The sequence below is a fragment of the Dendrobates tinctorius genome, unplaced genomic scaffold (assembly GCF_039654945.1).
Source record: "Dendrobates tinctorius isolate UK_male_01 unplaced genomic scaffold, ASM3965494v1 ptg000066l, whole genome shotgun sequence".
Lineage (NCBI taxonomy): Eukaryota > Metazoa > Chordata > Amphibia > Anura > Dendrobatidae > Dendrobates > Dendrobates tinctorius.
In genome coordinates this window covers 2,191,979-2,204,898 of record NW_027361734.1, presented here as the reverse complement: position 1 = coordinate 2,204,898, position 12,920 = coordinate 2,191,979, and the positions used below count along the sequence as shown (strand labels likewise).

The 12,920-nt window shown below is 40.1% G+C and overlaps 1 protein-coding gene across 1 annotated transcript in view; it reads left to right on the top strand.

Moving 5' to 3' along the window:
- LRGUK (leucine rich repeats and guanylate kinase domain containing) overlaps nt 1-10,486 on the top strand; it is a 103,617-nt gene extending 93,131 nt beyond the window's left edge. Inside the window, exons 18-21 of the mRNA XM_073580981.1 lie at nt 5,938-6,026; nt 6,302-6,436; nt 7,677-7,846; nt 8,956-10,486. Coding sequence (XP_073437082.1) covers nt 5,938-6,026; nt 6,302-6,436; nt 7,677-7,846; nt 8,956-9,143 — 582 coding nt within the window. The 3' untranslated portion in view covers nt 9,144-10,486. The remainder of the gene's footprint in view (nt 1-5,937; nt 6,027-6,301; nt 6,437-7,676; nt 7,847-8,955) is intronic.
- Nucleotides 10,487-12,920: the final 2,434 nt, after the last annotated feature.

The following is a 12,920-nucleotide window of genomic DNA, read 5'->3' as shown; positions in this document are numbered from 1 at the left end:
CATACTCAGGACAAATTGGACAACAAGTTTTGGGGTCCAATTTCTCCTGTTACCCTTGGGAAAATAAAAAAATGGTGACTAAAAGATCATGTTTGTGGAAAAAATACGAATTATTTATTTTCACGCCCGGGCATTATAAACTTCTGTGAAGCACTGGGGGGGTCAAAGTGCTCACCACACATCTAGATAAGTTCCTTAGGGGGTCTAGTTTCCAAAATGGTGTCATTTGTGGGGGGTTTCCACTGTTTTGGTACATCAGGAGTTTTCCAAACGCGACATGGTGTCCGATCTCAATTCCAGCCAAAAACGTCAAATGGCGCTGCTTCCCTTCCGAGCTCTGCCATGCGCCCAAATAGTGGTTTACCCCCACATGTGGGGTATCAGCGTACTCAGAACAAATTGCACAATAACTTTTATGGTCCTGTTACCCTTGGAAAAATAAGAATTGAGGGTGAAAAGATCATTTTTGTGGAAAAAATATGATTTTTTAATTGTATGGCTTTATGTTATAAACTTCTGTGAAGCCCATGGGGGTTCAAAGTTCTCACCACACATCTAGATAAGTTCCTTAGGGGGTCTAGTTTCCAAAATGGTGTCATTTGTGGGGGGCTTCCACTGTTTTGGTACATCAGGGGTTTTCCAAATGTGACATGGTGTCCGATCTCAATTCCAGCCAAAAACGTCAAATGGCGCTGCTTCCCTTCCGAGCTCTGCCATGCGCCCAAATAGTGGTTTACCCTCACATGTGGGGTATCAGCGTACTCAGGACAAATTGCACAATAACTTTTAGGGTCCTGTTACCCTTGGAAAAATAAGAATTGAGGGTGAAAAGATCATTTTTGTGGAAAAAATATGATTTTTTAATTGTATGGCTTTATGTTATAAACTTCTGTGAAGCCCATGGGGGTTCAAAGTTCTCACCACACATCTAGATAAGTTCCTTAGGGGGTCTAGTTTCCAAAATGGTGTCATTTGTGGGGGGTTTCCACTGTTTAGGTACATCAGGGACTCTCCAAACGTGACATGGCGTCCAATCTGAATTCCAGCCAATTTTGCATTGAAAAAGTCAAACGGCGCTCCTTCCATTCTGAGGTCTGCCATGCACCGAAACAGTGGTTCCCCCCACATATCAGGTATCTGCGTACTCAGGACAAATTGCACAATAACTTTTGCAGTCCAATTTCTCCTGTTACCCTTGGTAAAATAAAAAAAATTGAACCTGAAGTATTTTTTTTATGAAAAAAAGTTAGATGTTCATGAATTTTTACCACTAACATGAAGTACAATATGTCACGAGAAAACAATGTCAGAATCACCGGGATCCATGGAAGCGTTACAGAGTTATGACCTCATAAAGGTACAGTGGTCAGAATTGTAAAAATTGGCCCGGTCATGAACGTGAAAACCACCCTTGGGGGTGAAGGGGTTAATTACTTTCTTAAAAAACGGACAGAGGTCCATAAAATTCAATTTATACATCATCTATCTATAGATTATTTATAACTAACAGGAACAATATAAATCTGTGTACCGTTTTAGCCAGTAGATGGCAAGATATTAAAATTTGAGAGTTGTCGTTGGTTGATACCTTTTACTAGCTAACTGAAAAGATGGAAACAAATTGCAAGCTTTCGAGACTACTCCGGTCTCTTCATCAGGTAAAGAATAACATGAAATCTAAAGTGTCACATATTTATACACAATAGGGCACAGGAATAATGAAATGGATTAGGCTAGTTTCACACTAGCGTTCGTGGGCGCAGGGCCGCCGCTAAGCCCCGCCCCCGGCCACGCCCCCCGGTCAGTTCCTCCTCTGATTGCATGAGGCTGCATGCGATGAGCGTATCCTATATTTAGCGTTGGATACGCTGATCGTGCGCTGATCGTGCGCTGGTCTGATTTTGCTGGTGCTGCGCCCAGAGCACAAAAACGCGCTGTGTTGCATTTTTGTGCTCTGGGTGCAGCGCCTAAAGGGCGCAGCGCCAGCAAGATCAGACCAGCGCATGGTCAGCGCACGATCAGCGTATCCAACGCTAAATATAGGATACGCTGATCGCTTGCAGTCCGATGCGATCAGAGGAGGAACTGACCAGAGGGGGCGGGGCTTAGCAGCGGCCCTGCGCTGCGCCCACGAATTCTAGTGTGAAACTAGCCTAAGACAAGTGACCTGAAGCAGGTAAATATGGGAAAGGGAGAAGCAGTTGTGACTGTAAATTTTGGAACCGTTCATAGATTACGAGTGTGAAGGTATTATTGTCCTGTGATTGAGGTCTGGTCCATAGTTCTGATGCACCCAAAAGGTCTGAAGAGCACATTCCATAGTTGATATAGAGAGACAACAACAAGCATTTAGGGAACTGGTAGATCTGTAGCAAATAACAGTTGTTTACTGTGTTGCTTGCAGCAGTTTTGATCTAGTGATACATTGCTGGAATCGGTCCCTGCTCTCCATCATGCTGCTCTCAGAGAGGTTAGCAAAAGTCTGATCACAGTTTCCTTTTAAATGCTGCTATAGTGTCTGTCATTACTACTTCTTGGGATAGGGTATTCCACAGTCCGACTGCTCTAACTATAAAAAGTATTTCCTTTAGATGCTGGAATTTCCTTTCTGCCACACTTAATGAATGTCCTCTTGTCATGTGCAAAGTAATTTGTAAAGAATAAATCATGTGTCAGTTCTTTGTATTAACCACAAATGTACAGTGGATATAAAACCTCTTCACATGTGTGTTAAAATACCAAGTTTTGGTTATGTAAAAAAATCACACCACGAAGAATTATTTCAGAATGTTTTCCACTTTTAATGTCACTCCTAATTTATACAAGTCCATTGAGAATCCATCTGAAATCATTTTGAGGGGTTGAGGGGGGAGGGAATAAATACAACTAAAAGATTGTGGTTGCATAAGTGTAAACACCGTCTTATAATTGGGGATGTGGTTGTTTTCAGAATTTGCCAATCACATTTAATTTCATGTTAAATACTAGTCAATTCACTACTGCCATCATTTACAGTGACTCTGGTTAACCCCGTATAAAGTTTAGCTGTTCTAGTAAGATTTTCCTGACATTTTCTTATGTGCAGTTTAGAGCAAAAGCCATGGTCTGTAAACAATTTACAACATATCAAAGGTATGGCATTGTTGAAATGTATCAGTCAGGAGAAGAGTATGATATACTTGCCAAGACATTAGCTATTCCATGGAACACTGTGAAGCTGGTCCTGAAGAAGCGACTTAAATTTGGCACAACAATAAAATTACTTAGAGCTGGTTGTCCCTCAAAAATTAATGAAAAGAATAAAATGGGTACAGGAAGCTGCTAAGAGGCTTACATAAACATTAAAGGAGCTGCAGAAAATTTTTATACTTTTATACTGCATGTGACAACAATCTCCTGTATTCTTCACATGTCTGGCTTTTGTGGTAGGGTGGAAAGACATTTTTACAAAGAAAAACATCCAAATTCAGCTATTTTTTGCCAAAGCCGACATCAGGTCTGCCAAAAGCATGTAGGAAAATGTTTTCTGGTAAAATGAAACCAAGGTTTAACTTTTTGGACATAATTCCAAATTGTGTGTTTGGTGTGTGTTTGGCGCCATGCCAACACTGCCCATCTTTCAAAAGAACACCATACCCACAGTGAAGCATTATTGTGGCAGCATTAGGTTTGTTTTTCTGTAGCTGAAACTAAGACTATAGTGAAGATGGAGGGAATTATGAACAGTTCCAAATATCAGTCAATTTTGCACCAAAACCTTCAGGCCTTTGCTCAAGATGAGGCAGAATTTCATCTTTCAGCACGACGATAACCCTAAGCATACTTTCAAATAAACAAAAGAATGGTTTTACCAGAAGAAGATCAGAATTTTGGAATGGCTCAGCCAGAACCCAGACCTGTATCCAATTGAAAATCTGTGAGTTAAGCTTAACAGGAATGTACTCAGGAGATGCCCTCACAATCTGACAGATTTGGAGTGTTACTGCAAGGAAAAGTGACCAAAGATTGACAATTCTACATGTGTCATGCTGATGAACTCTTACCCAAAAGGACTGAATGTTGTCATAAATTGAAAACCTGAAAAAAATTCTGAAATAACTTTTCTTGCATGTTTTTTTTACATGACACAAACCTTGCATTGTAGAATTTTTATATCAACTGTATTTATACATTGAAGTGAGATCACCTCTGAGGTGTCTTTTTTTTCTAAGCTAAATAAGAACAATTTTTTAACCTCTCATTATAAAAGAACTTCTCTTCCAGTAATCTAGTTTCACTGACTTAGAATATTTCTATTCAGTGTACACCTGAAAAGAGTGCTATGATTACTTTGAATATCCATGTCAAAATTAGTGTATAATCCTTTTATGAATATTCTCTGCCTACCTAGTCTGACTGATAACTCCTAAGTGCTGAAATCTCACACTGCTCAGTACAAGCTGCAGCTGTATGTGAGGCTTGGTTTGTGAAGACTCATGAGACTTCACTTTGACTTATTATTTTATCATTTTTCTCCTTAGGGCTAAGATCTATTTAGATCACTTGTGACAGATTGACTTTAAGTCATTGTCAAATAAGAGTGTAAGGAGATGGACATATTGCCCACCTTTCCGCCTTGAAGAACATGTGTTATGTTAATTTTCAGTAATGTGAATAGTAATATGTATTGATAATGTTTGTATGTGTAGTGATCTGTGTTGTTGGTGACAAGGCTGTACTCTGCCCATTAACAGGTAGATGACAGGGATAGTTAGGGTTAATTTTTGGAGCTAGCCTAAAGAGGGAGCAGTAAGCTGAAGTGACAAGAAATAGTTCCTGTTAGGAAGTCCGATAGGGTCTGAAGTGCATAGAAAGAAGACTTAAGCTCCATTATGAGCAGTGCTGCATTCTGTGGTTCCCCTAAAGTGGGAGAAGACTGCAGTAAAGAGGTAGAGAGATCTGGAGCAGAAGTGACTAAGAGACAGAGTTGATCGATCGGAGACAGGTCCTGGGAGGGGACGCCTAGCAGTTAGGCCCAGAGTTATAACTCTTAAAGGTAGCGGGCCTAGCTAGGACTTTGTATGTGAGACAAATAGATTGTCTTGGGTGGCAGTTCCAGGATGTCAGCATTAGAGAAGATAAGGACCCGCCATACTGGCACCCTGAAGGGAAAGAAGACAAGCTATCGCCTGTCAAGCAAGGGGTTCTTGCTAAACAGGACTGTAGTGTCGAGCTGGGTTGTGGTGAAGTAGTGATAAGCAGTAAATACAGAGGACAAACAAAGAGAGTAACGAGGAAAGGTGAAAATGGAGGAGGAGAGGGTAAAAAGGAAGGAATGTGTGCGGAAAATGCTCTGAGTTGTGAAGGAAACTTTCATAAGCTTGTGTGCCCGCTATCTCCTGTATATATTTCCTAAGTTCCCATTCAGTGATTGTTAAATGGTGGTCTCCCTCAATGAACTGTAAAATATCTGGTCCTGGCCAACCAGCAACATCGGTTATATAATTCCTGCAGTGATGTACTGCCCCTATGACACAAGTCCACACAACCAGCCAGGACCCCCATTTCCATGTAATGTGCCGTGCCGGGGCGTAAGAGCTGAATAACTCGCCCACACCTACCACCCTGCACCTCGTCAGAATAGTATTTTTATCGCTATTTTTCATCAGTATAGCTCAGGCAAAACCAGGAGTGGTTCTAAAATATGGACAAGTGACAAACATTTCCATGTTAGCTTTTCTCTCCTGGAGCCCCATTACTTCTTTTGTCTTAGAAATACTTATCCTTACCCCAAGCTTGGTATGAATTTGACTAATTGTGATGGTAAGAGTAATAGATGCAGATTTTGCTGTAGATTCTTGCACATCTCAGCTGCAGAAATGTTAAACTGTGAGGGCTTGATCATATGGGTAACACTTCCTTCCCAACTGTATAACTGTACTTATGTGTCTGTATTAGGAAGAAGCCTCAGTGCAAAGACGACAGCAAGCAGCACGACAGGCTTTGGCTGGGAAGACCTTAGGGACATACACCCAACTGTTTCAAAGGTGAGCTTGAGGCTGCGTTTAGATAGCCGTGTGAAAACGTGGGCCAGTCAAGTCTGCAGATTACTGATGTAACCGGATCTGTGTGCCTGATTTACTTCATCACATAGGCATTCACGTTTTGTATGTGCAAAAAATGAGGCAGTGGTCACAATACTCACATCTTATACTGTGTGCTGATTTATTAGGCAAGTATTTGCGGAGTTAGTCTAAAATGTCTCCTGCTGACTTAACATGATAGCACATAGTCATTCTGAATCTTTTTGCTCACTTTACAGAGGTCCTGTAACAGCTCCTGCAACTTTGGGGACTCACAGACGTCTTCTAGATCCAACATCGTGTTCATCTATGAAGCCAAGTGGAAGCAATGTTACAGCAGAACGGAGTTATCCACCAGCCAGTCCAGAGAGCAGGTAAAAATGGTAGAGACATTATCAAAGACGTTGCTACTGCTGCAAGTAAAGTTCATTAAGCAGTCCTGACTATACTACCACAGTGTTCTTGGCTCTGGACAGGTATAGCACAGCTGAGATTCTTATTTGTCAAAAGTCCTTATGACAGTACAATGAGGTAAATGTATCAATGTGCCACATTTGTAAAAGGGGCATAAGAAAGGCCTGAACATGGTACCATGTATTATAGGATACGCAAGACATTCTTGATTCTTTCTTCTTAAAAGTGGCAAGTAAGGATGTGACGTCTAAAGCAGAAGTTTATTCTAAAAAATTGAGATTACAGGTCAAACCTGGTGAAAAACTTGTTCTCATTTTGCTCTCATGCTAAGCGTCCCATGTGGTTCTTCATAGGACTACACATGATGAATTAGAGTATCAGACTTATATTATGTGTTGTTTTAAAGAAATCTTAGTATTTTAAGCCATGTCATGTGAGAGAAGGAGGGAAGGACATAGACTTGAGCAGCGTTTCCCAAACTCCAGTCCTCACGGCCCCCAACACTTCGTCTTCTCCAGATTTCCTTAGTATCACACAGGTGATGGAAGTATCATCAAGGCATCAGGAATTCTCTCACCTGTGCAACAGTATGGAGATCTTGAAAACATGATGTGTTGGGGGGCCATGAGGAAGGGGTTTGAGAATCACTGGGATGGAGTATTGATTGAGTAGAGCAAAAAAGGGGTTGTTACGCAGGGAACTTCCAATGAGCTCTTAACTTATAGCTTCACAAGCTGGCCTTTATGGTGATAAAATCTCAGTTACAGCTCATGATGCATATTTAAGGAAAAAGTCACAATTAGAGTCACTGCTGTACAACATTGCGAAGCATAATAAAATATTGTGACTGACAGAAGCTTACAGGGGGAATTGTCACCAAATTTCACAATACAAAGTACATTGATTATTAAACATATTTCTTAGATTTGTTGAGGCTGATGTACCCATTTTGAATTTTTTTTTCATAAAAGATTACACAGCCACACAATAAGTACACCAGCCTCATTGAGTCTAAGGGATTTATTATTTAATAATGTATCCAGCTTGCATTGTACATTATGGTAGGAATCCTTGGTTCTGCTGATAAACCTACCCAACACTGATATGACTGATTCATATTCATCTGGTGTAATATGTATTTTTTTAAATTTTATGTGTCATTATGTAAAGAATTAATCTATTACATTTTGTCAATTTCAGTTCTAGAGATTCAAGGCCCAGCTCTGGGCTGTCCTTGCTGTCCTCTGCTGGTGCCTTCTCCACAAGAAGATCATCATCTCAGTCAACTCCGGTCATTAATATTCATTCGCCTCCAGATAATAACATAGAGCCATTGGACTTGTCTGGCATTGGACAAGATACATTGTCAGGTGGGCACAGAGGATGGTGACGGACAGCAACTTTTGGCGGATCCTCACAAAAAACAGATGCAACGGACAGCAATCCGTCACAATCCGCCATTAATGCAAGTCAATGGGAAAAAAATGGATCCTCAAAAAAAAATTGAGGATCCGTTTTTTTTTCAAAACCTGGCGGATTGTGACTGATTGAAAAAAACGGAAGTGTGAAAGAGGCCTTAGTCTTAAGACAAGGGTTCCTCCAGCAATGCCAGTATTCGCATGTCCACCAGAAATTTAAACCTTTGATAACTGTTATTTTACAAAGACAAGCCCTTTTTTTAAAGTTATGTACACCTTTTTCAATGAAATCCATCTATTTTCACATAAAATCTCTTGCAAAATTCCATTTAAAAATGTGAAGCTTCTTTATATTACAGTACACTTGCAGTATGCTATTAGCAGCCAAATCCGCTTGCTTGTCACAATCATATAAGTTCCATTCTAATCAAAGTTAATCAACTTTGATAAGTGTTGCACTTAGATGGTCCCTCAGGAGAGCAGAGGAACCGCTGTAACACACACATGGACACAACACCACAGATATCTCCGGTACCGTTTTTTCCGGTACTGGAAATATCAGGACGTGTGAAACAGGCCTTATAAAGTATTCTAATTTACTGAGATAATGACTTTTGGGATTTCGTTGGCTGTAAGCCATAATCATCAACATTAACAGAAATAAACACTTGAAATAGATCACTCTGTTTGTAATGACTATACAGTATAATAAATGAGTTTCACTTTTTGTATTAAAGAACTGAAATAAATTAACTTTTTGATGATATTCTAATTTAGCGAGAAGCACCTGTACAGTATTATCAAACTTCATTTGTGTTGATGCTGAATGTGTGTAATGCCCAGGACCCTGTTTGGTCATTTATTTCTTAAAGAGGATAATTCTGAATGAAATATCAGCACTGAACTGTTGTCCAGTTAATTAGTATTACTACTAGATGAATAATTTGCATGAGGAAGGTTAATTATAATTACATTTGTGTCTTTTGATTGTATTAGAACTGAGAACACAGCATTACGGCATACCTAACTTGTATATCTTCATTCTTTTGTGCTCTTGCCAGGTGACCTGAAATCCATGGAAAATTCTCCAATGACTCCACGGCTTCCATCCTCAAACCACTCTGATATCAGTGCTTCCAAGTCCAAATCATCATCCTCTTCACCCCGGGTGTATACAAGCCGCTCAGGCTCCAATAACAAACCAATTCTCCCCCCTATCCCATCAGGGCGCAAGAAGTCAACAAGATAGATTTTGCTTTTAAAAAAACGCTATTAACCTGAAGGTATGGGGTGATTTAGTGTTTTATAGCTGCCTGTTGTCTGCACTGAAAGCCCAGCTGCCACTAGGAAATAAACTTTATTCCTCCCAGAAGCCTCGGGCTTTCAGTCATTGAGGCGCGGCCAGTGCGATTTCAGTAATTGATTAATACATAGTGAACGGTGGCTGAAACCATGCCCCCTCACTGACTGACAGCCGACTTTACACTTATGCACACTAGAGCTGGCTGTTTGTGCCAGGACGTGGTTTAAGCCACCATTCACTATGTACTAAGTGGTGACTAAAGCCGCTCTGTCCGTGCCTCTCTGACTGAAAGCCTGAGGCTGCCATGAAGAGAAAAATTAATTTTCTCTTGGCAGTGGGGCTCTCAGTGCAGGTGCCGCGCAGCTTCAAAACATTAACTTACAGATTAACCCCATATCTACAAGTTAAAACTCTTTTTTCACATGACAGGTTCTCTTTTAAGGTTATGGCTACAAAGTGATATTTGTTACATGATCGCAGTTCTCGGAGAAGTCGCAAGACCAAAAAACATTTGCTCGACTATTTTAGAGCTACAATTTTCAATGTGTCACTGTGATTTTAGTGTCGCGTGTCAGATATTGCTGTGTAGCCATAGCCTAAATAGAACCTGTATGGTCCTGGTTTACCTGTGTGTTTATTTCTATTTCTCTGTTCTGTTTCAGTAGTAGAGAAACAGAATTTATGTGGAATATTAAGCTGTTACATGATAGGTGAAAACAGATGCAGAAGGGCATTATTGACTGTTCTGTTTTTGTGTCCATTTTTTTGAACAGAGCAAAATCCGAATCATGCAGAAGATTTTGTTTAAAAACCTGATTCCTCTCAACCCCCTTTTGCATCCTTCATGTAACAGATATGAATTCCTTTTCTCTGTCCCTAAAACAGAACAAAGAAACAAAATCCAGCCTTAATCAGATTATTTATGATCATTTTTCAGATTGTATATTTTGATTTTTATGTGTTAGAAGTATATTTTTATTCAGATTAATTTATGCTACATTTACAGCATATATTGCATTCACTGATGAGATACACCTTTCACGTAAAAGAGGACCTGCCTAATCTCGTAATGTGTGCTTTAATAAATATTTGCCTTAACATATAAAATGATTCTAGGAGCATTTTACTCATATACCTGTGTTGTCATTCCTCCATGGATGAAGAATTTGATAACGGGGCAGGTCCAACCCCACAGTCAGCACTAACTGGATATATATATACACTATAGTGCCTAGTTATACATTTATTTATACATTTCCAGTCGAAATAAAGAAATGGCATAAATGCAATTTTGGGGCATTCTCTCTTTCTGCAAGTTTCAAATGTGATAAAATAATCGCAACACAAAACACTTGGAAAGACGCTTAAAATACACAGTTTATTTTTTCCTTTTAATATATGGTAGGCGTTTTAAAAAAAAAATCACACTAGTGTATGGAGGAGCTGTGGAGGGATGCAGACTTCCTCCGTGAAGCTCCTCCCATGGCCCCTCCTCCAGTCAGCTCCGCCTCTGTCGGCATGCGGCCTGTGTACCCTATCTTTAGCATTAGGTATGCAGACCGTGCCAATGTATGCAGATACCTCCGCATGCATCGTTTTGACGGTGCGGCGACTTGCGCCGAATGCAACGTGTTGCATTTTGGTGCGGTCGCCGCACCGTCAAAACGACGCATGCGGAGGCATCCACATACACCGGCACGGCCTGCGTACCTAATGCTAAAGATAGGGTACAGAGATGGAGCTGACCGGAGGAGGTGCGGCCGTGGGCAGAGCTTCACGGAGGAAGTCCACATCCCTCCGCACGCTAGTGTGAAACTAGCCTTAAAGGGAATCTGTCACCGGAAGTTGCAGGCCTATGTAAGTGGCCTGAGTCTGGTCCGATGGGCGGTGTTTCTTCTTTTTTCTCCACCCCATCGGTGCTCTTCTCCGGTATTCTTCTCCATTATTCGCACGTGCGCAAAGCAATCTTGGTTCGTGCACACACAGTATGCTTTGCCCAACTGCGGGCAAAGCTGAAAATCATTACTACGCATGCGCTGGTACACTATGTCCTGGAACACAGCGAAATACTTCCTGGACATAGTGTACCGGCGCATGCGCAGTAATGATTTTTGGCTTTGCCCACACTTGGGCAAAGCATACTGCGCGTGCGCGAAGCATGATTTAATATATCAGCATATTAAATTGTATTAAGTCACAATCACCATTCAGCACACCAGAGGTTGCAATTGGGCTAAAAATCCAGGCCTGAGTTGAGGGTAGGATACCCCAAACTCACACCAGCCACAGTGCCATTAGATGTGGTCATCGGCTTCATTGTTTGCCTAGGATTTGCAGCCGTAATGGGAACCCTTAGCCTGCACCCTAATTGTACTTGTGTGAGAACGACATCTAACAGCAAGCATTTCTGGAAATCAGGTATTACAAGTCCCCTAATGATATTCTTATTTCCTTATAGGCCAAAAAGTTCACTGTAGACACTAAAGAAATCGGGGTTAAAATATGTACGGGCTATATTGTCTATAATTTACCTATATATATATATATATATATATATATATATATATATATAGATAAAGGATGGGATCAGCCCTAATTAAAACATAAAGCACATTTCCAGAAATACACAGAATAGATAAGATTTTGCTTTTAAATGACAGCATCCCAATGTATACGACACAATGTAAAAAATAAATAAAATTGAACTGACTGACTTAAGCTGTTATAAAAAAAAAACCCCATACGTTGGTACAATAACAAAATACATTGTGAGAAATGGATGTCCCAGGTCCAAACCCACCTATTTCCTAGATTGTCTTTTTTTGACCTTTTATTTCTATTTAAGAGAAACGTTAACATTTATTAAGATTGAAAAATAACATTTAATGGGCACCTGTCAGAATATGGCCATATTAGTACCGTCATACTGATCACGAAGACGGAAGTTATCCGTTGAAATGCGTAGTGGAACTTAATAAAGAAAACCTTACCTTTCCTTTCCTTTGCGCTCCCCTGCGATGGGGTTACCCTGCTTCCCAGCAATTGCATATAAGGCATATAGATCATATGTATCAGAAAATCTGCTTTCCCTTAGGAACTGAACACAGTAAAAAGAAAAAGATTACTTGATATTATGTTTTGTCCAGCTTTTAGTAAAATATTGTAATGTCTATATAACTTTTTGATGTTTGTATAGCATTTTTGGAGTTCATCTAATTTTTCTTAAAAAGCAGTATTCCCTAGGTATAATGTTTTTCCCCATACACTGTTCTATAAAATGTCACATATGCCAGAAAAAAAGCATGTAACAAAATGTCATATGCGTGGAAAAAAAAGAAGTTTGCAAGCTAAAGTTCTGACTCCTTTTCTTTTGGACTGACTAATAAAAGTTTAACAAAGTTTTTCTCACCCCCATGTAAAGAATAAGACTACCTAGATACAATAGATTATGAGCGCTGATAACCACCGTATATACTCCAGTATAAGCAGAGTTTTTTGCACGGCGTCGGAGCCCATTTTGGTGTAATCGGAGTTGGAGTCGGTATAAAATGGGGCAACTTTGACTGCTAAAATATATAAATTGGGTACAGTAGTTCAATGCAGTTTGTGAGGAATATTTTTTCATAAGAATTTGTGAAAGTTATGAAATGTCCTATAAATGTCTGTCCTATTCCTGATCTACGGTCTAGACTTTTAGCGGAGATGAATCTATGCTGTAGTTTA